This window comes from Strix uralensis, chromosome 3 (genome assembly GCF_047716275.1).
Source record: "Strix uralensis isolate ZFMK-TIS-50842 chromosome 3, bStrUra1, whole genome shotgun sequence".
In the NCBI taxonomy this organism is placed as follows: domain Eukaryota; kingdom Metazoa; phylum Chordata; class Aves; order Strigiformes; family Strigidae; genus Strix; species Strix uralensis.
The window spans coordinates 118022905-118047460 of NC_133974.1; the positions used below are offsets into that span (position 1 = coordinate 118022905).

At 44.3% G+C, this 24556-nt stretch overlaps 1 protein-coding gene across 3 annotated transcripts; it reads right to left on the reverse strand.

Moving 5' to 3' along the window:
• Positions 1-4315: 4315 nt before the first annotated feature.
• On the reverse strand, positions 4316-23166 carry SLC22A7 (solute carrier family 22 member 7). Of its 3 annotated transcripts, none has more exons than XM_074864184.1 (10): positions 22612-23166; positions 20650-20753; positions 16236-16306; positions 14626-14794; positions 11418-11535; positions 7203-7312; positions 6901-7115; positions 6289-6397; positions 4649-4855; positions 4316-4462 (listed from the first exon to the last, which is right to left on the reverse strand). In XM_074864184.1, the coding sequence occupies exons 1-10, from the start codon at positions 22987-22989 to the stop codon at positions 4399-4401; spliced, it is 1545 nt and encodes a 514-aa protein (XP_074720285.1). In that variant the 5' UTR covers positions 22990-23166; the 3' UTR covers positions 4316-4398. The 3 variants fall into 3 exon arrangements, with proteins under 3 accessions (XP_074720285.1, XP_074720284.1, XP_074720286.1); XM_074864183.1 differs by having other exon boundaries at positions 16236-16390; XM_074864185.1 differs by lacking the exon at positions 4649-4855 and having other exon boundaries at positions 16236-16390.
• Positions 23167-24556: the final 1390 nt, after the last annotated feature.

Consider the following 24556-nt stretch of genomic DNA (forward strand, 5'->3'; position numbering starts at 1 on the left):
TTCTGTTTGTGAAAAGGTCTTGTTTGTAACCATCACTTTTGTTCTCCTTGTAAACAAGTCTGCAGCAGACCAAAGACATCTTATCTCACAAATTCAGAACCTGGGAATCAGATTCCCATCCCCCTCCAATAAGGTTTGTCTTAACAAGCCTATCATTAAGGAAAACTCTGAGTTCTTGAGTTGGTTAATGTCCATTTTTTCCTACAGACACTGTATGAGGAATGACATCACCATTGCATACTCCTGTTGGTTGCTGTCCTGGTTTTGACTGGGATAGAGCTGATTTCTTTTTTCTTAGGAGCTTGAATAGTGCTGTGTTTTGGATTCAATATGGGATTTGGTATGAGAAGAATGTTGATAATACACTGATGTTTTTAGTTGTTACTAAGAAATCAAGGACTTCTCAACGTCCCGTGTCCTGCTAGTGTGCAGGTGCACGAGAAGCTGGGAGGGAGCACAGCCAGAGCAACAGACCCGAACTGGCCAGTGGAATATTCCATATCATACAACATCATGCTCAGTCTATAAACTGGGGGAAGTTGGCTGGGAGGGCGGATTGCTGCTTGGGCATCTGTCAGCGTGTGGTGAGCAATTGCATTGTGCATCACTTGTCTTTTCTTGGGTTTTATTTCTCTCTCTTTTTGTTATATTCTTTTTCATTACAATTATTATTATAATATTTTATTATTATTATATTTTATTTTAGTTATTAAACTGTTCTTATCTCAACCTATGAGTTTTACTTTCTTTCTGCATCTCCTCCCCATCCCACTGGGAGTAGGGAGAAGTGAGTGAGCGACTGCATGGTTCTTAGTTGATGCCTGGGGTTAAACCATGACAGTTGCTACATATTGTGATACATCTCCAACAAATCAAGAGCATTTTGCTGCAGAAAACTCAGATGTGTGGTAGATTGGTCATGACCTGCGCACTGATGTTGCTGCCTTTTCTTCTTTGACAGCACAAGGTGTTATGTGGTTCATGGACAGAAAAAATTAATTTAAATAATGGCTGCTATATAATTTTCTCATGCTAAATTGTTAAAAACGTTTTTAATGAAATGCTTTTCCAAAATGTTTTTAATGAAATGCTTTTCCAAAACGTTTTTAATGAAATGCTTTCCACCTTGAAAGAATTGTGGACAGGAACAACCATTAGTGGTTTTAAGCTGGTATAATAAAACACCGATTTTATTAATAGTCTAAGGAAAATACAGAACACTTAACTGTAGACCAAATGAATGGTAATAACATTCATATGAAAAAGAACTGTCAGATTATTTTTTACCAACTTTGACAGAATGTCGAAGTGGAGTTTGTTAAAATGGGATGCTGTTGTTGTGGTTTGAGCTCAGAGGGCAACTGAGCACCACACAGCTGCTCATTGTCCTCTTCCCCCTCAGGAATGGAAGGAGAAAATAAAGCAGAAGGCTGGGGAATTGAGATAAGGACAGGGAGGGATGATTCACCCATTAAGGTCATGGACAAAAGACAGATTTGTTAGGGGAAGAAAAAGAGCATCAATTTAATTCAAACACTAACAACAACAACACTTAACAGAGAGAGTAGGACAGTGAGAAGCATTGCCACATCTTGAAAACACTTCCTCCCGGGCTTGGCTTTGCTCCTGATTTCTCTACCTCCTCCCCCTAAGTGGAGCAGGGAATGGGGGTGCGGTCAGTCCCGCTGCTCCTTCCTCCTCAGGGGGAGGACTCCTCGCACTCTTCCCCTGCTACAGCGTGGTGTCCCTCTCACAGGAGACAGTCCTCCATGAACTTTCTCTGACGTGAGTCCTTCACATGGGCTGCAGTCCTTCCTGAGCTGCTCCGGTATGGGTCCCTCCTGTATGTTGCAATCCTTCCAGTGCTGAACTACAAAAGCGGGTGCTTCTTCCCACAGAGTCCCGGACTCCTTTGCGCACAGCCGCCTGCTCCAGCGTGGGGTCCTCCAGGAGCTGCAGATCGGCATCTGCTCCACCAGTGACCTCCATGGGCAGCAGGGGCACAGCCTGCTCTCTCACCACGGACTGAGGGGGGTCTCTGCTCCGGTGCACCTCCCTCCCTTCCTCCTCTCTTCCGCTGACCTCGGTGTTTGCATAGGTGTCCTACTCACGACTCCTCCTCCCAACTCCAACTCCTCCTCTTAAATACATTATCACAGAGACGCAGCCACTGTTGCTAATTGCCTCGGCCTTGGCCAGAGGAGTCCGACTGGGGAGCTTCAAGAAGCTTCTCACAGGGGACCGCCACTGTAGACCCCTCTCCCCCTGGCAAAACCCTGCCACAAGCCCAGCAAAATTGTGTGGTCTATTTGTTACTGGGATGAAACTTGGGATATTGAATTTAGTCTTTTTGAAGCTAAAATTTTTTTACCGAATATAAACCAGGAGCAATCAGAGCTTAAAATACCTTTCCAAGAAAAACAAAAGGGTTTTAAAGCAATAGTCTTAACCCTGCCATGTATAAGTGAGCCATGGTAATTTTTTAGTGCACACCTTGGTCTGTGAGGAAGACCCTGTGAGTACGCTACTGCATGGGCAGAGTTGGAATGGGAATTGTCAACCCTCGACCCCATTAATTTGGGATCCCATCTGCTGTCCTTTTGACAAGACTAAAGAGATGGAGAGGAAGTCAGAATATTAAATCTCATGTTTCTCTTGCTCTGGAGTGAAATTTTACCTTCTTCATTGAAAGTTTTCCTTGACTGGCACTTGCTGGGTTGTGGCAAAGTGAATTTCACAGCTTGTCTTGCCCCCTGTCCTGGATGGCTCTGGAGGAAGTGCTGCAGCATTAACCTGCTCAGGCTCCTCTGCCAGCAAAGGAAAAATGTCCTTTCCAACTCTTAGATGGCAGCTAGCAGGATGGCCAAAATAAGTGAGGCTGTACTGTTCCCAGGCCAGAAACTGATGAGGCAATACAAGTATAATATATGTATAATTTACAAGTATACTTGCAGGCATACAGAGAAGATGTGGAAACTCCTGCAATTACTGAATGTGAACTAGTGAGAGATACCAGGCTTGTCCAAATCCAGAGACTTCTACTCTTTGGCACAGTTTGCATGCTGCCGCATGGCACAAATACCTTGGGGTATTGTGCACCACCACATATTTCCTGTAGGTAGGGGGAAGTCCTGAAAAGGTGCCCCAAACAAGTGCTCTGCATATGGCACTTTTGAAGGTATATTATGCTCTATTTTTACTGTTAGTGTGTTGCGGCTAGCTGATTATTTGTTGTGGTCTGCTGCTGATAGCACAGGAGATGCTATTTTTCCCAGGGATTTGGCAGGTTATTTGACCCAATCTTTATGACAGAAATAATACCCAAAATTGTCTCAGCCTTAGGGCGGTTCTGGGGAGTTTGCTTTCCTTCTGCTGCCTTAAAGCAAAAACATAATGTATGAAATTTTGCCAGGCATCTTATTTCTACTAGGAGGCGCTCTCTGACCTGGGATTGGACGGGCCTCTCCACCCGCTGTCAGATGCATCCTCAGTTTGTGTTATCCTCACAGGGCTGTTCGTGGCTAGGTTAAAACACCTCACAGCCCAGGGAACCATGCTGCGCCTGTGACTCAAATGCTGAGGCTGTTCCCTCTTCCCAGTTTAGGAAGGTGCTGTTTGTCAAGACTCCAAATGTATAGGTAATTTGGTGGCTCATCTCTGTTGTTTGCAGAAGTAAGTGCAAGAGGCAAAGGCATTCTGTAAATTTAAGATCAGCATGTTAGCAGAATGAAGTCCAGTAATGAATTACCCAACATTCTGTGCAAAGGTTCCTGTAGCAAGGTGGTTTTTTTGTTTTTTGTTTTTGTTTTTTTTAGCTTAAGGAGTACTTATTGCATGCACACTAGATTTAAATAATCTGCAAAAGCTTTTTTTCTTCTTTGTGTGTGTGGGGCAAATGCTTGTAGTTGTCCCATTCTCAGTGAGATTCCTGCATGTGCTTTTTGCTGGCTTTGAGCCTCAGTGTGAAAAATGCCCAGACCATTTCCAAATTCAAGAAGTATCTGTAGCTACAATTTATGGTTTATCCACCATACAGTTATATTTATTTGAGATTATTTGGTTTTGTACGACTCACACTCGGTATTTTTTATTGATGCATTGTGTTTCTTGTGGTATGTAAACCAATGGATGGTAGTTTCTGGATGTCTGTGCAGTGATCTGAAAGGTGATGCTAGTCCAACAAGGACCCTGTTAGACCTCTGGATTCTTGCTCCTGGCCACATTACAGAGTGGGTTAGTTCCCTCCAGTTGCTTTTATGATCTGCCTCCTTCCTCCAGTATCCTCAGCCCCACTTCCCTCCAGAGAGAGACTAGGTGAACAGCAAAGGGTCTTTTATTGACAGATCAGAGCATGACTCAGTTTTGCAGTCCTACATAGTGGCTGTCCCATGGAGTCCCTCACTTCAGCAGAGACTGTAGTGGCACACCCTTGCGAGCACTGATTTGTGGAGGTCCTTTCACTCTGGAAGAAAAGAAGGTGCATTTGGGCTGGTGGACAGAGGAGCAGGAAGCCTGACAACCCCAATCCCCACTGGGCTGTCCCTTCATCTGCTGCCACCCACAGATGGGGAATTATAGGTGGCAGAGAGGGATGTCCCTCGCCTCTCTCAGCAGACTCCATGTGCAAGGCAGGATGGAGCTGACTCACTGTGCCTTCTCGATGTCCTCGATGCCCTCAGGCAGGCGCACGTTGAGCGTCTCCGGGAGCAGAAAGGCCACTGAGCCGCAGCACACTGCTACACCACAGTACGTCACCTCGGGCAGAGACCTCCACACCTCATCCAGCAGAAACACAAGTGGGGCCAAAGCCCCGCCGAGGCGTGCGACAAAGGAGGTGTACCCCATCCCATTCTGCCTGGAAAGGTAGGGAACCGCGGTGGTGCAGACCACCGTGAGAAAGAGATGGGTACCTCTTTCATATCAGACCTTGGGAAAAAGTGCAGACCCTCTGCCTCTCCCCCCCTTTTTTTTATAAGTGCTGAGGCTATTTTCCCCCCCAGGTTTTTCCCCTACCAGGTTTTCTCTAGGTTGCTTTTTTTTCTTTCTTTGTGTCTTCCTACAATGACAGTATTTCCCAGAGAGCAACTGTAGCTGCTGTGAGAAATAAATTTATGTCTATTATGAGAAAGAAGCTGCAGTTCCACACTAAAAATATCTGCTCTAAAGTTGTTTCCACTTTAAAAGTCTAAAACCCTGAGCGCATTTTCTACTCATCCCCTAGTAAGTCCTCTGATTTTCTGAGAGCAAACCTAAGTCCCTCTGTCTCCCAGGTACTTCTAGGCAGGGGGCATGAACTAGAGATACCTGTGAGAACCTTTGGTCCTGCTGTAGCTATAAGCCCAGGAGAGTTTGGAGGGGAGACCAAAAATAAGACCTGGGACCTATTCCGCTTACTAATTTTCAGGAGATGGGTGGCATTTCACACTGACAACAAGGATCCCAGGACCTACTTGTGCATATGCAGAGTAAGTACTGCAGAAGGAACAAACATTTTTGTCTTTGTCAATGTCTTTGAGCACATAAAAATACAAACCAGTCTGAGAAGAAAAGTAGCAGATCAGTGTGCCCACTTTGGTTTAAATATGCATCATTCCCCACATGCAAGAGACCAGTGAAAGTTAAAGGACTAAATGGCAGAGGAGGGTACTCTGGGCAGGGAGGGACAGAGGTCAAGTAATCCATAAGGCCTGCTGTAATCCATGAGGGATTTTTCAGACTTTGACAGAAACCCTGTTGTGAGGTGATTCCCTCCACCAGTCTCAGCTATATCCCAAATTACGGTGATGCTAAATCTGGTTTTATGTCACCATTATCCAGATATTTCAAATAAGCTCTGTTTTTCCTCCTGAAAGGCTAGTTAATCTCTGCTTTAATATCATCTGATGTCCAGAAGACTGTCAAATGTGGTAATACGTGTCCCTTATAAAACTTGATATTTCAAATTATTATTCTTAGGGTCTTTGAACAGTTATTGGCAGATTATCACAGGGGACTAAGACTTTACTAAGCACAGATGTCTTATGGAGTTCTTCTCACAGAGAACACTCTTGACCTTTCAATACATCTCCCTATCAGCATAACCTAACCACACATAACCCAGGTAAAAAAAAGGGTAGCTTTCTGCCCCTTTGTGAGTATGTTTAATCCCTAGAACCTACTACTTCTAGAGACAAGGCATCAGTCCTGCACTTTAGCCAACAGCACGTCCTGCTGTGCTGATGTCGAAGACCTGAGGGCGACATCCCACTGAGGCTCTGGTTGTGCACTCAGGCAAGTGGCATCTCTTACCTCAGTATGGTGGGGTAGAGCTCAGAGGTGTACAAGAAGACGGTAGTGAATGCAGCTTCTGAGAAACCTTTGCCCATAATGGCTACTACAGGGCGCAAGGAGGTGAAGGCTAGGATGAAAGAAAAGACATTTATGACAATGGTCAAAGAGCATCCTCTAGGAAGAAGTTCTTGTGGCCTCAGGTACAAGAAGGAAGAAGGTTCAGTGCTCCTACAGATAAACCACAGAGCTTCATAACCCTGGAGCTACTGCCTCCAAAGTCTGGATCAGTAAGTGTGGTAACTATTAGCCCAAGTGGGAGCTGAACTGGTGAAAGGACAGGTCTCAACATTTCCAATTGGATAATGTCTATAATAAAGATAGGCACTTCACCTCACCATCACTGGATCCTTACTAGCCACTTCACAGTGACTGGAGACCATCTACCAGATGCTACCAGATATTAGGGCTAGCCCACATTATCAAACTTGTCTCACAGTTGCTCTTGTAGGAGGATGATATCTCCATACAGAATTGCCTATGGGCAAAATCTATGGTTCTCCTTCTCTAACACTGCACAAAATGGAAACCTCCCCTTTAGCAAGTATTGCATATTGCAGAAGAGTGTCTCACTCTTGGGAATGATGACGTTGGCTCCTATGGATAGTCCAGTCAGGATGAGTGCCCATGCCTGACTCTGTCGTCGTCCAACTCGATTCACCAGCACATACATGATCATCTTGGCTGGAATCTCAATGATGCCAAAGACAAACTGGGAGAGATACATGTTAAGCCCAAAGCCAGTTAGGTTCATGCTCATGCCATAATAAGAGAAGGCAACACCAAACCTGCAAGGAATGTGTGGAGATGGGGATTAGGGAAGTCTAGCTGGGGAACTGCAGGACAAATCCCCTGTGTGAAGTGACGCTACTTACCACACAGCCCCAGAACACAGAGAGATCTTCCGCAGGACTGGTGTCCTGAATAAGCTGATGTAGGAGTAACTCTGTCCTGGCTTTTTGTTTGTTGACATCCTTCTGAGAGCCTGGGAGAGGTGGAAAGAAGGAAATAGCTCAGTTTCTGTACATTTAGGATCCAGACATTAAACCCTAGACAGGCTGGGGCCTGTGCCCTTCCCAGCTCCAGCTCCACCTCACATTTTCCATACATTCCCATTGCAGAAAAATTCTCTGGGCGTATATTATCAGTGGTGTGTCTTCCTACAACTTTATAGATTGCCTACCATTTTAGACCTCTTTCTTCCCATGGCCCCTTCTCCCCTCTTACCTATACACCCCATGTGGCAGAAAGGGTTGCAGAAAAATGGCAGATCATGGTGTTAGCAAAGTCAGCGTTGGCCAGTTCCAGACTCTTCCCTGCATAGTTGCCTGGTGTTGTGTCAGGTATCAGGCAGGAGCTAACAGTGAGTTCCATGCTTTATTCTCATGAATGCATTTATATAGAGTGTGACTATTTATATATCTGTTTATATAAATACAGAATATATAAAAAAGTCAGGCACTGAGAAGTTCTGCATGTAAGGAAGAAGAGACTGCTTATTCACAGTCTTTCAGAAATTGAATTAGGGGAAAGTATCAGGAGAGTTGGTAAGTTCTACTCACTGGCTGATGCAAGAGATTCACACAGCTACAGGTCTGCAATGCAGGCAGCTATACCTAAGCTAGTTGCCATAGGCTCAGTGTGTAGTTAATGGAGATCTCCAGTGGAAGTGATGGAGTCATTTTATCCTAGAGCAAACAAGTGCATTTGGTCAGAACTGTGTGCTAGCCTCCATCGGCTCTCTGTTAGACTGCAGACTGTAAAGGAGACTGCAGACAGTGATGATGGGAGAGGTGAATTCCTCTCAGGACAGCCTTGCTTCATCATGTCCCAAAATCATCAGCAAATGCAGGGTAGGACAGTAAAAATTGATTAGGTTATGAATCACAGGAAACCTTGAGGAGAGAGTCTGGTTAACTAGTTACATGTACTCTCAAATCAATATCTGCTCCAGAGAAAGCAAAGCCTTGGCCAAAGCTTTTACATAAACACTTAATCCCAGCCACAGAGCTGCACAGGGAACCTAAAACTTGGATGAATGAAGAGGGCCTGCAGCATCTTGAACCAGAGGATCATCTTCTCCAGTGCCTTGTCTCTGACTGCATCCTGCAGTGGAGCCTACAGAAGAGCCGGGCAAGCATGTAGAGATATTCCTCTACAAATGTCACTTCCTCCAGCCGTTCAAGGGACTTTCGGAACCAGACATGGTGTCTGTCTGTTTAGCTTCTTGATGATCCTTTCCTACATTATCTAGTGGTTTGTTGAGCCCACATTTTTCTTTTATTTCTGAACACCCATCTCTGGATCTGGTAACTTTTATTAGTGCTGCAGTGTGGCAAGTAAGTTGTATATTTTTTTAAACTTTTACCTTTTAAAAATTATTTTTACCTTTTTCACAGACAAATAATAAGTCTTTTCATCCAAATGCATGAGATGAATCATAGCGCTGATAAGCGACTACTTCTGCAGTGCTGAGAATTTAAATATGAGATTTAAGTTACCCTGATGGCAGTCTGTCCTCTCTCTAAGTTGCAGGATTTGCTATTAAAATGGGTAACAAAAGACATCAACATGGAAAACATCTTTCAGTATGTATTGTTAGTCAGATTTCTTGGGATGTGGAAGGACAACTGGGAGAGCCAGCACAGCAAAAGCCCCAAGAAGCTTAAAATGCACATCATTCAGTGAAGGCTGGGGAGGGAGGAGGGTGAGAGAATGAGGGAATCTGCAGGCCTACAGCATCACCTACAATTAAGACCATTCAATTATGGGGGCGGAGGGCTTGCAGAAATATCTAATAAAAGAGAAATGCCAGCTCAGAGAGCTCTCTGGTTAAAAGAATTGTATAAAATGAAAGAAAGTGTTAGGAAAGGGAAGAGGATAGCTATAAGTAACATCACATTTCATTAGGGAAGAGCTAAGATTTTATTTCTAATTGCATACTATTCTTTGCAGGTTTTGGATGAGTGGCAAAGCTTTTCATACTGAAAAAAGAATTTAATACTGAGAAGTTCCTTAATCAGTTCTGAAAGACAATGCTATTAAACCTGAGAGTATGTCAGTAATGTGCTGTGCAATTATCTGGAGATTATATGTCTTTCAAAATCAAAGTCTTCTGAAACTAAGGAAAATCAGTTGTTACCTTAGTAAGTCATCAAAACACACTGGTGCATGGTCAAGTTAATAAGCAAACTCGAATCAGGCAAGTCCATGCTTGGATATTGACAAGAAAAACCAAGTATATCCTTACAAACCTCATGAATCCAGCAAGGTGTCACAACTGCAAGCTTTTCTTGGTTGTGGGCCAGTGGTCACAGAACGGTGTGACTTGGTGCAAGGCTGCGATAGGGGGGAAGCCTTAGCTACATGTCCTAACCCTAAGAATGATATGAGGGTGCAAGCTCATGCCCTTCCTCGTGAAACACTGCACTCTGAAATATGAAGTCGTCAGCCAGGGATGAATGAAACAGGTTATAACTTGTTATTTTTAGATATTTAGTCAGAACTACTGACTTGATTAAAAGCAAGGAAGAGTCACACTCCACTCCTGTCTGCCACAACCTGTAAACTTCCTCACATGATTAAACACCACTTTTCTGTCATAAATCAAAAGGGCTAATCACCTCTTCAACAGATGTGAAGAAACTGCTTTTAAAAAATGCCATGCTGGCCAGGATAAGAAAGTGGTGTTGATTCAGGAGCATTGGGTGCACACGGAGATGCAGATGGACGGTGACAGCAAAGCACAAGGCTCATGTGCTGGTGCCAAGGGTTTCCTATTTTCCTCTTTTGGTAAGAGGAAAACCAGTGGACACTAAAGAAGAGATCAATGTTTAATGAGCCACAGACTTCTGTACCCACTGGATTTCACAGCTGAGCTTTGCTGCTCTTGAGAAGGTCAAGACAAATCATGTGGACCAAATTAGCCAGAGGTGACAGATGTGCAGCCATCCAAGCCTGGCTGTGAAATGTTGTCAACCCTGACTGTGCTCTGGTGTTTCTCCAAAGGGAGAGACCAGCTTCTGCCTGGCCTTTGAGTCCTGCTTAGAACTGGGGCATCACTTGAGCTTATCACTGTCCCCTGGAGCCAACAGTGTGTCTTTAAAAAACATAATGGAAAAAGGTCTTGACTTTTGTGAGTGACTGCAAAAATACATTTTTAAGATCAGCACAAGATGAAGATCTCCAGATCAGTCTCCTACCTTCAGCTTTGGAGTTGAGGATAGGTGGCTACTTTTGAGGGTTCTTCTTCCCCTTTATTTATTCAGTCATCTAGCTGAGCATCTTCGCCCTATCCTTTACACCTCTGGGGTCAAGCAAAAATGGATTCAAACCAGTGGGTGCATGCCTACTTTGCCCAACACCTCACCCTTGCCACGTTCCTTTAAAACTGCTGGCAGAGCCATGACTGACTTGTGAGAGCAGAGCTTTAGCCAGGGGAAAAGTTGATTGTGCTGAATGTTCTTTACACCTACATTCATCACTGGGGCACTATGGCTGACAATCTTCCAGTTTCACATGTACACTAAATGCAGCCTAAGGTGGATTAGGTTTTGTGTTTTTGGATAACACTACATGCAGTGTCTCAAGTGCAATATGAGAAAAAATATGTTAATTAAATGGTATTAATGTGTGTCTGCTTTCTGCTGGCACTGTACCAACACTTGGCAAATACAGTGGCAACCAAGAAGGCAAGCACTAAGCTGTACAAATTGCTCATGCACCTGCACAGTCTCCTCTCTGTTTTGGGAATGATGCTTTTGTCTTATTTTTTCAGGCTGTGCTTCTGTCTCGCTGCATACTTAGTCCAGTGTCCAGTGCATTGAGGCTTCTTGTCATGGCAATAACTAATGGAAAGACACTCCACCTGTTGAAGGGGATATCTGGTTTTATGGGAGCTGAGCTGCTGCTTTATTTTTAGGAGTGGATGTAGCTGCTTTTAGAGTAAAATGGAGCATGGCATCTTGTGGACCACAGTGCCCCACAGATCACACTGCAGGCTGAGCATTGCTTCAGGTATCAAATAGAGTAAAACAGAGAGATAGAAAATGGGAGAGGAAGAGCATGTGTCTAGATCTTCAGTTTCTCACCTCTGGTGAGACAGTGAAGTCTTTCCTTCCGTTCATTCTTGCACATTGAAGCAGATGCCTCTGAGCTTGTTTCACTTTGCCATTGGCTATGAGCCACCGGGCAGACTCTGGGACCCACCTGGTGTGAGGACAGAAGACAGTGTTCCTGTTGGAGCTCCATGTTTTCCACCCCACATACATGGCCCTAGCCAAAAAGAGGGGGGGTCTTCTCTATGAAGCTTCAACCTCAGCTAAAATAGCAACTTTGGTGTATAAGAGTAACAGGACAACCTTGTTACATATACATGCTGTTCTACCCTTAAAGGAGTACAGTCTGCTAATTGAAGTATGTCTAGCCAAAATTTTAATCGTGATCTTTGATCAAAGCTTAAATTTTCTGAGCTGGTTGAAGTTTCAACCTCTCATCAATTACAATTGTCCCCAGAGAGCTTATATTTACAGATTCATGCTTTTTGGGATTCTTTAAAATTTGAAAATGTAGGATATAAAAAATTACTATGTAGAAAGGATTTAGTGGGCTCTATATTTACTTTGTTAATTGTTAAAATTATGTGTTTTTCACAATAATCAAAGACTGCTGCACAAGACAGTCAACTGGGGTCAAAGTCATTGCAGCTGCGGCCCCCAGTGAAGTATCCATGCTAGTCATTGAGCGACAAGGAATGCTGTACTGCTGTAGAGCTAATTAGCAACTCTGAGAGGTCTGCTTAGCAGACCTGTGTATAGTGGGAGTCCTGTGACTCTTATTTTTCTGTCTGTTCCAGCAAAAGATCCAGCACTTGTCATAAACTAGCATCTGCAACTCCCTCTTCTTGGACTTCTCTCTGATCTTGTATCTGGTTGCAATTCATGGGTACATCACCCTGTTTGGCCTGGAGCTTCCCAGGCCACAGTGCAGCCCATCATGGCCTAGATAGTACTGGTGTTTTGTTGGTCCACGTAGTGGTCAGGGTCCAGAAGATATTGGAAATATCCCACAGTGGCTACATTCTGCTAGAGCAGCCAACACCTACTTCCTGCTACCCAAATCTGTCCCCTGAGAGAAACAGAAAACAGAATCTGCTGTTCTCATGTAGACTTCTAGGTGAGCATCCTGTGCAGTTAGTGGGAAGACTTACAACCTTGAAGAAGTATGTGGGTATCAGGTCTACTGAGGTCACACAGTTGTCAGAAATCTCTCACTGGAGTCTCACACTGGAGCGGTCTGAGACCAGTTCCCTGTAAGCTGTTGGTGATTAATGTGCCCTAAATCAGGTTACAAAAAAACTAATGAACAACTGCTGTCATTATTCAAGCTGAAAAGGATGCGTAGAGCAAAAACATTTGCAGAACTGGTCTTCTGGAAAGTTTTCAACTCCTTCCCATAAACTTATAACCCAATGCACCTTGGGAAATAAAAAGAGTGAAAGATGGCATTTTGCAGTCATTGCCACCATCTCCAGAGTATAATATTATGTCTCTTCATTGTTTAATGTCTCAACTGAGTTCTGACATTGTGTCAACAATATCTACAGAGTGTGCTAAATTAGATTTTGATTCCATAATTCAGGGACTTTTAATTATCCAACAATCACTGACCTCTTGGGTGCTTGAATTTTGATCAGACTACTGTATAATTTGTTGGAGAACTAATCTCCATAAAAGGCATTAACATACAAGAAAAAAAAAATCAGCTATCATGGAAAGGGTGGGTCCAAATGTATCTGTGAATTTCAGCACTTCCCAGGAGTCAAATTTTTATGGCTGGTTGTCCTAGAGAAAGAGCAAAACAACTCAAACTAAAAAAGTCAGCAGAACACATACTTTAGTTGTGTTAGACTTGATCAGTGAAATAACAGATGTTACTCTGCCAGAAAACCCTCATCACCAGTGAAACAATACATCTTTGTTGAGCCATTGATTAACAACAGCATCAGTTTATATCCCATTTTTCATAAGTAGTATTTGAGATTTTTCTGCTAGATCTGTGCAGCTATTTAATCTACTGCTTCATGCTGATGGACAGACATAGTGAGCAAGCAAACCACAGTCTCTAGAAGCCTCTTTAATGGCAGCTGAAAGGCACTTCAGCATTTGGATATCATTCTTTCTGCTCAGCGATTATGCATATAATTTTGGGGCCCATGTTTCTAACAATCAGAGCTTATTCTGCATGGTTTCCAGCTAGAGATCCCCATCATCCTGAGAGACACATCTGTGATTTCTGCAGTGTGGTCCAGCACTACACCAGTGTCCAAGAGGAACTACACAACCACTCTAAGGTGGAGGTGACACAGAACCCATTTCTGAATGTTTTCAGTGCGGCAGTTGTAGGAATACCTGCTTGCTTATTTCAACACAGGACTTTTGTCCAGCCAGGAAATGGACCTGCTTATTCAAAGGACTGTTTTGGATCATCGAATAAGTGGATCCAATACACTTCACATTACAGTCACAGTATCAGTGAATTGACCCTGTATTCTAGTTGGTGTTACTACATGAAAAAAAGAAGGAAAATTAGTTTCTTTGATTAAATGAACCAACTCTCATTTTAAGGCTTAAGAGATGTCAGGTATTTCTTAAATAAGGCTACAGGAAGGAAATAGTCCGCAGAAAGCAGATGTGTTTGACCAATGAGGTTGGTTACACAGCTGATAAAGGCCATAGGAAGTGCAGATATAAATGCACCTGACCTAGCCTGCAGATGTCATTGGCTTATATGGAAAAATTGGTACCAGAGGTATCCTCCCCAATGAGGTGGGGACAGCGGATGGATAAATTATTTATCTTGAGTCTACCAGGGATTAAAGCCAGGGAATCTAGCCTGGCCCTGCCTCCCTCTATTGGGATCTCTTTGCTTGCTCTGAGCCATGTCTGACAGTGCTTGCAGCATCAAATCCTTCTCCTCTGCGCTGCAACCTGTCCCCCAAATGCCTGGCCTCAGCCCCAGTCCTGCATCCTCCTTGTCCCCAAAGCTGTGGTGCAACCTTTACTCCTGGCCTTGTTGAAGGTGAGGAGATATGAAACCCAGGCCACTCCAGTTTTTAAGAGATGCCACGACTGGGCAATCCGAGTGCAGGACACAGACAAGTCTGGCTCCTCTTTGGGATGCTGGAGCCAGTCCTAGGATCAGTGTTGCAACATTTGCCATGCTGACAGACCAGAAGGAGGCAAATCACAGCCCACTCCCATCCCCACCAGCCATCTGGCTGCAGGTCACTGCACTCACCACAGGCAGACAATGCTCAGAAGACAAGGTCCTGTTACAGCTACTAATAACCAGTGCCATTCCCGCACCAAGTACGCTACCATGGCCAGCAGCATGTTCCCGATGCTCCAGAAAATGCTAGTCAGGATCCCAGAGAAGGTGCGGTGCTGTATGTCCACCCACTCCATTCCTGCAAGAAGGAGGCAGCGTTCAGCTGGGACACACGGGACTTCTCCAGGGAGGGGTCTGCAGGGCTTTTTAACAAGGTCAAAGTGAGGTAGTGTCCCTGGTTGTCTCCTCCAGGAGAGTTCCACTGTGTGGCTGACATCTGGCACATTTAAAACATTCATCCACAATGCTTAACCTCTTGAAAAGTTGTAAGCCACTAAAATAAAGTCTTAAAAGAAGAAATACTGGACATATAGTAAGAAACAGTGCTAAAAACATCTTAAGTGATACTTTTTAAAAATTCCATTCAATAGCATTTAACCGGTCTTCTTCATTAAACAGATAATTTTTTTCCCTTTTTCCCTTTTTCTTGCCTGCACGGTTTCCCATTTCTCTGCCCATTCATTATTCCAGATGAAAGAAATATATTAAGATGAATTGTTGTTCATGTGGAATCTACCCAAAGTATATACTAATGCACATGTAAAGTCAGAACAGATGGTGGTCTCCTTGTTTGTGTGTGTGAACTAAAAGCCAATTTTCCTCCAAAGATCTGGACATCTTGCTACAGCCTCTAACAATCAGAAATGTCCCTCCCAAGCTCTACTTTGCCTTGCAGGCATCAACATTTATAACAATAAAAATACATAGCAGGCCTTGGGATTTGTCAGGTCTTCTGTGGACTTTTCCAGTATTGAAGCTATTTTAGCTTGATTTTGGCTGTGTCTGCAAAAATCCTGGAAATTTTTGCTGCACCTGTAACTTGCTCTTGGGTACAATGAGTCTTGCCTAGTATGTCCCAACTGTATCTATAATCATCCAGTGCTTTGTTGGGTGCCCTGAAGTTGGAGCTCGTTTTTATTATAATTACCTAAATTTTTCAGCTTCAGCTTTGCCTAGCTCTGTGTGATTTTTTTTTTTTGGTGGTTCTTTGCCCCCACTCTTTCTAAAAATACAAATTGGGAACTTATGAAAATTGTGAGCAAACTCAAGACTGGGGAGGTAGAAACACCCTATGGATGGCACACCATCATCCTCCTGCTGAGGACATGGCAACACTGATGAATTGTCTTAACAGGGTGTTTGAAGGGTGAGAACTCAGTATCAGAGGAAAGGGGCAGACACTTTGGTCTGTGGCTCTTACTGTACTACTGATGATCTTTAACAGGAATTGGGTAGCATGGATTGCAAGTGTTAATGTTGCAACAGAAGTACTAATAAGTGGTTGTTGTATTTTGAGTAGACTGTTAAAGCATTAATTAGACTAACAGAAAATTTTAATTCTTGGATCCTTCCAAAAGAGGTGTTCTTTTGGCTGCCTGTAGTGAAATTGTACACATAATGATTTCCAAACTCTCGTTCCTACTAGCTCTGCCCTGTCTGGTAGACAAGTACGTACCCACCCACTGCCTGTCAGAAGTGCCCCTGTACAACCAGGCACCCACAAACGCCCACATACTTACCGAATGGCAATATAATAAGGGACACGCCACTCAGGGCCACCCCGGTGAGGGTCCGCGTGATGGCTAGCATGCTGTAGGAGACGGAGGCAGCACTCAGCATCCCAAATATGAGAGAGAACACAAGCGACACCAGGAGCATGGCTTTCCGTCCAAACCTGCCACAAGCACAGGGTTACAGCGGCTGGAAACCTGTCCCAGGAGTAGGGGTGAAATGGGGCAAGCAGAGACTTGAGAAGGAAAATGAAAATATTGCCTGCTCTGCCAAGAGCGCAAGATGCAAGACCCCAGAGAGGAGGAAATGGCTCTGGATATAGCTGGTGCCACAGTGGTGCAATCCCATTCAGAGGGCCAGCCTGCCCTGTGAGCATCAGGCCTGAGGCACTCCAATGGAAAGAGCAGCACTGATCAAAATATATCGGGCTCCTCTGTTCAACACCATCAACAAAAGCAGTGATGTCTGCTTGAAATTCCATGCTGCTGGCACACCCTGCTCCCTCCAATGACTGTCCCATGCCTGGCTCAGCATGTCCGTCTCCCATGGCTCACTTGGGACTAGCCACTGCCACTGCTGAGGAGGAGAGAGAACCATGACACTTTCACCCTGATTCTTGGACGAAAAACAAAGATCCCAAAGGAAAATAAAAGGAATCCACTTTTCAGCCCACATGTGCAAATAGCCCTGATGTCTTAAGAGGTCTATGAGAAATCTGCTAGGAGGTCATTCCCCAAGGGTTTTGGAAGTTGTAGGACCATTTTACCCCTCATGCAGAGTCCTGTGTGGAGAGTGTGGAGAAATACAGATAATTAAATACATACAAATGCGCATGTATACATATATACACACACACACACACAGAGAAATATGTGTCTATTTCTACACAACCTATGAAAATCAAAATGGAGCACAAGGCATCAGACTTCTCATGAACATCAGCACTGCGTGTGATGAAAGGTTAGGTTCAAGCTGGAGCAGTAAATGAAGCCTGTCAACAGGTAATGTTTAGTCTATAGGTCTGATTCTGGCATTAGGGCTCTCTTAGTGGCCACCTGAGAAGGATGGTGGCAAGCACAATTGCGCCAGGGGAAAAAGTGATGTGCTTGGACATAATGCCACAATAACATTCCTAAAAATGATCATAAATGACTTAATGCAGCAGCTAGTTAATGAATCTACTTGGAGAAAAAACAACTTGTGGCTTGAGCCCAGGCAGTTTGCTGGATCTGCTTTGAAATTTAAGCAGAGCCAGTTCGCAAAAGTGATCGTAATGTCCCTGGGTTGGAGCAGTAAACACCTAGAAACACGAGGGCTGGATCCAGTTTCCAGTACGGTAACTGCCTAAGAAAGAAGATACATTTTTTTTTAAGTGAAATTTTTCTTGACAATACACTAAGAAGGATATAAAACCATAAGATTTCCTGCAGGGCACAAGGCAGCTATTTATGGACCCATTACTAGTCTCTCTCAGCAAATGCATGCCACCTGCTAGGGAAACCAGAGGCAAGCTGGCAGGATTGAACTGCAGGCTACAGGGAGGCTGCTAGAAATAATGCTGTTAAAATTGTCTTCAAGGGGAGAGGTAGGAAAGCACAACCCCTGAAAGATTAAATGTAGAAAATAAAATAAAAGTAGCAAACTGCACAAGTATAAAAATTAATAAAAAAGCTGTTTTCATAAACACCCAATCTGGAAGTCTGCCAAAGCATCATGCAGCCAATTCAGTACAAGGACAAGGTACAAAAGGAGTGTTTGGAAAAGAGCAGACAATAACAGAAACAAAATATATATATATATATTTAAATTTTTTGGCATATATATGTTCACAGTGAAGGTTGTTTGAGGGTTTACCAGGGTAAAATTTGTCAGTAGAGATGTTCTCAAATCCAGATATCTGCAGAGGCTTAGAACAAAACAAACCTGAACTGTAGCAGAATGCCAGGACCAGATGGTTTTCACCCTGGAGCACTAGAGATGAAATCTCTGCATTACTGTTAGCACAAAGAAGTGGGACCTCTTCTCCTTCATTTCTTCTGTATCCCTTTGAGATGAGGAAGGAGGGTGAAGGGAAATCAAAACTGCACACAATATTCAAGATGTGGGGCCACCATGCATTTACATGTCACTGCAGTGATATTCTCTTTAATTTTATATTGCTTTCGTAATGATTCTTAATTTTTTACTCACTTACCCAGCCACTACACATTGCTGAGTGGATGTTACTGATGTTAGAGCTGTCTGTCATGATCCCAGAGTCTTGCTCCTGAGTAGCTATGGTCAGCTCAGAGGCCTCAATTTTAAATGAGAAGTTAGAATTGTTTCGCTCTTTATTTTAGATTAACCTACCCTGAAATTTTGTCTTCTGATGCTCTCATCCAGTCACAGAGCTCTTTAAGCTCCTTCTGCAGTTCTTCACACTCAGATCTCATCTCTACTAGCCTGGTCACTCAGCATCACCTCCCCACTTGCTCCTTTTCCAGATAATTTATAAATGTGCTGAAAAGTACACAAATCCAAGCACAGGTCCCCACAGGTCTCCCTCCATTGTCACAACTGAATACTTACATCTCCCTCTTCCTTCCTGGCTTTTAATCAATTATTTAGTCATGCAGAGACCTTCCTTCTTATCCTAGGGCAGCTTAGTTTCTTTAGGAACCTTTGGTAAGGAAACTTCTTGAAATCCATGTAGATGGTATCTCCCCGTTCACATGCCTGTTAGTGCATTCAAAGAAATCCAGTATGTTTGTAAGGCATGAATCTTTTGCAAAAACCCTGCTGATTCTTCACCAGTATGTCATCTTTACCCATGCGGCTACTGACTCAATCTTTCAGAAGAGTTTCTACTAATTTGCCTGGTACAGATAGATGTCAGGCTGCCTGGAATGTAGTTCCTGAGATCTTTTTTTGGAAACCAATTTAAAACTGATTTGATACACAGTACCTTCCCAGCCCTCTGCTGTGGTGGTCACACAAAGCCAACAGTGTTTCAGATTTTTCATCCCAAAGGTCCTGTAGGGCTCTAGGATGACCACTCCCTGCTCCTGGCAGGCTGCTGGCATTCACCTGGTGTATTTCTCTATGCCTTCTATCAGCTTATTTCAAAGCTCCAGCTCCAACACCTGCAGGTTCTCCCACTGTGAGCACAAACTCATTTATGTCTCACACTACAGCCTTTTCATTTCCAGATGCTCCTTTTACACCTTGATCTTCTACTGACTCTTCCCTCTCACAATCCATTTGAAAAACAAATTCTTTTTTGTTTTGCTCTAGCAGAGACCTTCTCTTCTTCCTTATTTTGTCCTGCTCCTTTTCATGATTCTGAATTTCTTTCCCTCCAACTGTGCTATAAAACCATTTTAGATCAAAGCTAAAAGACACAGCTTGAAGAGCAGCCAGGTGTCTTGGGTCTCTGTAAAAGTATACTGATATACTCCTATGCAAAGATACGGATGTAAAAATCCCCATCTTCAGCACTAAGTCTCTGGGTGCTTCATACAGTGAAGGTGGTTTCCCTCTGCTATGCAGTGATTTTGTACCCTGCTGTACACTAATGCTCGTTTGGTCTCAGAGGAAGGAAATCAGGAAGCAGTTTCCTGTGCAGGAAACTCAGACATTAAATAATGAATAGCACACAGTGCACATCCTGATTGCATGCCTGCGCTACTTATTCTCCCGTAGGTTTCCTGGTTCTGCTGTTTGCAAAAATATTTAATTTCTTAATTGATGCCCTTTCTAGGTTATTACTCCGATATTATTCAGGTTTACATTATCACTTTCTAACATTTAACCAGAGAGAGCAGATTTGTTCCTGCTTTCCTCATTGCCTCAGCTCTTCCTTGAGTAATGTCTCCCTGCTTCTACTAATCTCCCTTACCCTGCTTTTCTAGTAATGACACGGTCAGTTTTTGCTTTCTGGTTACTTTTTTTTTTCCAGCTATGGCATGCATTTGCGCTGAGCCCCTCACTTGGGTGTCCTTAACCAATTTCCATATAACTTGTAAGGAGTTAAATCTTTTAGTTTCTTGGTTTGTTTTTGTTTTAGTCAACTTTCTCCTTTTTCAGACAGTTATCCTTTCTGAAACTAGTCTCACAGACACTGGATTTTTTTCAGTTTTTGCTGTTCCTGCAGCAATGCTGACCACAGTGTTGTAGTCATTGCTGCAGTGCATCTTCCTCCTAACCAAGGCCAGAGCTTCTTCTCTGGTGGGCTGCTAACTGGCTGTTCCAAGGAGTATTTAGCCCCTGCATTGCTTCCCAGTATCACTTTAATCCAATTTTCAAGTGAGAAGCTGGATTCTCCCTTTATGATTGTGCTTTCTCCTTTCTCTGCCCCTCTGATTGCCTTTTGCAGGTCACAGATTTGTGAAGTACTCATCATGAAACTGAAGCCCTGGAGCAACAGCCTGAAAGGCATCAAACCTGTCTGAAAGGTATCCAAATATCACAGCCCCCATTGTAACGCCAATGAAGAAGAAGGTTGCAGTTGCCTGGTTCAGTCCGCGCTGCTCACACACGAGGTCCCACTGAAACACAAGGCCAAAATGACACTTAGTGCCCAAGTTGCCTTTTCACAACCCTTCCCTCTGACGGTCAGCCATCGTGTCTTGCAATTTGTATCAGCTGAATCTGATTGAGGGGTAGAATCCTGCACTAAACTGCACATAGAACAGTGCTGGAGTCCTGAAAAAATGTAAACCTGCATCTTACAAAATTCAGAGGCCTCCCAGTTATCTCTCCCCACTGTGACAGCCTCTCTGTGGACACTTGTTGGGCATCAGAAAGCTTTCCAGGGTGAGATCACCTTTTTCATTTCCTGACCCCTGTGATACCAAGCTGCTCTCAACCTGTTCGGGTTCCTTCAGTCATGCTCCTGGGATTGCCCTGGTGAGATGGGTGTTTGCAGGGTGCTGCACTGTGGTGAACTTAAGATGTGCCTCCACCTTCATTAGGGAATGTCGTGTTGACATCCAGTTACTGTTGCCCTGACTAGTTTCCTTCGAAGTTTTCTGTGCAGGGAAGGAGGAGAGCAGAGGGGGAGTCAGACGAAATACTTGCTCCTGATGCTAACTTACTGATTTCTTACTGATAAATTGGTCTAGACATTGTTCCTAACTAAGTTAATGAGCATCATTTTACTTTCTTGGAGGTGCAAATGTTGTTAATCATTACAGAATGCTGTGCCCAAGCTGCAGAGTTAATTTTCTATATGTGCAGACTTGGCAAAACTTAATTTAATCATCAACCCAGCCTTGCAGCCTCTCTGACAAGGCCAGCCAGACCTTGAGCAGCCTTTCTTTCTGCAAGAACAGATGACTCCAGAGAAAGCCCTGGACCCTTGAACAGGTCCCAAGGCCACTGCGCCATGGGTGCAGCATCATGAGGTTCCATGCTCAGCATCCGTGCTGCAAAGCACCTCCCCTGCCTCTTCCCTCAAGAGTGCTTTACACATTTCTTCCTGAAACAGTGCAGAAATCAGGTACAGACCTGGTGCACATCTGACTCTCATCTCTGTGCCTGCCAAAACCAGGGTTGATTGGGTGGTGAGGAAGAGGCACCAGCTCTAGGTTAAGACTTGACCCTGCTCTCACTGAGAGAGTCAGCTGCTGTAATTTCAAACCCAACCATGCCCCTTTTGTCTGACCAAATTTTTCCCTTTCTAAGACTCTTGTGCTTTGGGCCACCTGTTAGCCCAGAGGTATCCCTGTTAGCCTTAGCAAAGTATTTCAGAAGGCAGTTGGTTAATGTTTGATGGGCAGGGACCTTGGGCAAGCTCAAGGTTATGGGTGGCCAGCATGCTGTGTCTCAGCAGGAGGCCCTTGGAGAGCACATTTGGCTTGAAAGCAAGAGACACTGGTGGTAAGAGAAGAGACACAGCATGATTTTGGGGAGAAGAGGGGGAAGCCAGAGATCAGTGAGGAGGGGTGGCCAAGGGAGTAGAAGTTGTGAATTGTTTGGAAAATTGAGAAAGCAAGTCATGGGCTCATACAAAATCCTGACAGGGTGTAATGCTGTGCAAATACCATGTGGTCTAAACAGAGAAAATCTTATATGTGTGTCTTCCCCCCATCCCCCTCTTTCAATCTGTGTCACCTGGCGAAATTAAGACGCTTATAACGAGAAATGTTGGCTTCTAACTATCAATCTAAGCAAGATGCTTGTAATAATAATAGTAATAATAATAATTTAAAAAAATGTTCGCTTCTAAGTCAGAGGTTCAGAGAGCTTCCCCATCCTAGGAAATCTTCTCTAAACAAGTAATTTCCACTGGTTAGAATGTAAAGATTCCCCTCTGACTCTGTGCAGCCAGCAAACACTTCTCCATCTGCTCCCCAAAACACTGAGCTAATTTAATTTTTGGCTAGATCACAGGCCAGGCATTACCTGGGTGGAGATGGTGGAGGTGAACTGCGAGTGATCATAGACCCATCCGTGCTGGCAGTGCTGGATGATGGAGTTGTTTTCTGGTTGCAGAGAGGAATTGAGCAGCAGGTGAAACTGAGGCTGTGAGAACATCTCACAGGAGCTGTAAGTGCCATCGGGCTCCTGGGGGATGCTGATGAGCAGAACTTCCTCCATGGTGAGGTTCACAAATGCCTCTTGGTGTGGAATTGCACAGTGATGAGAGGGGGTAGCAGCAAGAAAATTGTGCAGCAGGAAATGCATGGGAAGGTTGATCCTTGGGAGACAGAGGATAAACAAAATAAAAATCTGGAATCTGCCAAAGCCATCAATTTCCAGCAAGAGATCTTCAAATTTCATCTTTTCTATGGAGTTTGCTCATTCAGAGCACCTGAATACCAAGGAGCAGCAATATGAGCTTGAAAAGCGGTCTCTGTCCTTGGAGCTCCACTTCCCATAGCTTTTCATACAGCCACTTTGTTGGACTTTGAGACCTTGCTGAAATGTTGTCAAAAGTCACAGTGAAACTCTCCATCTGGGGCAGTGCCAAAGAAATTATCCTGTGTGCACACAACACATCCATTTCAGGTGGACTCAGCACAAGGCACCTTCCCTTTTTAGAGTTCTTTTCTCCTGTTGCGGTTTTTGAGAGGGAGATCCACATTAGGAAAGGAGGCTGTGGGAAGAGTGCCACGAAAGCACTGTCATTTCTAGTATGGGGGTACCATGCAGCATTTCAGGCACAGCAACAAACTCTGTTTACTGTGAGCTGATCACCAGTCAGCCCAGTTGGATCATAAAACAGGCCGCCAGGGAAGCAGAGGTGACCCACTGCGTAGGGATGCCCAGGGGCACCAAAGCCTGGTTGCTGTGCATCAGTGTTTTTTAGTACAGCTTGTTTCAAGTCATGATCTGGGAGCAGGGAGTATGGAGAGGGTGAGAGGGTGCCCGGAAGAGAAGAGGAGAGCGATGAGTCTCTAGATGGATGCAGAGAGGTGAGCACTCTGGGAAGAAAGGATGGGCTGCAGGTTGAGGGCTACCTGATCACCAGTGTCCTCCAAATGATGGAAAAAGTGAAAATGTTTCCCACAAAGTCCCTTTCTCCACCTGGGAAAGCACTTTCACAGGACACATGCAAGGAGGTGATGAGAGCTGCAAATGCTGGCATGCAGAGAGGCTGTGCTTGCCATGTGAGGGGCCATGACATACTCCTGCAAGGTCACAGCCACATGCTGATGTGTCCTAGGGACTGATGTGACAGCTAAAGGAGTGAGTGTGCAGCCCCTGACAGGGCCACAGGTACTGCTGCCACCACTGCATGGGCCTTGCACCATGGTTCTTCCACTGCCTGATTCAGGGAGCGGTTTTCTGGAAGAGCTGGGTCTTTAATGTGAATTTCCACTCTTCTTATGCTCTTAACCAAGAAAATGAGCTCTTTATTGAGCCGAAGCCACTGCAGAACAAGAATGGATGGTTCATCTGAGAGGCTTAAAGGTGGCTGGTCATCAAAGGTGTGTAACACGCAGTTCTGTAACACACAGCTGCTGGGCAAAAGCTTTGATCCCAGGGTGGCAGGGAGCAGAAAAATTGCTCTTTTCAGCAGCATTCCTGGTCGTCCATGTTTCAACTAATACACTGCCCCAGTCTTTGCTATGAACCATTTCAGTGCTCATGTTGGGACGAGTATGAAGGAAGCATACAGGAGTGAAGCGGGGACATCTGACAGCCCTGTGCCTCCAGGGTTACAGTTTAAGCTGAATTTGAACTAAGGGACAAATTTCTTTTCTTCATCACTGGTCTTCTAAGCGCAAGGAACAGAAACTCTCATTGATATGCTGTTGCATATTTCAACTCCAAAGCAGCTCTGGCCTCCCCATCAGAAATGAGGTTATGGGTCATTGCTCTGCAACTCCTGGGGCTCTGCTGT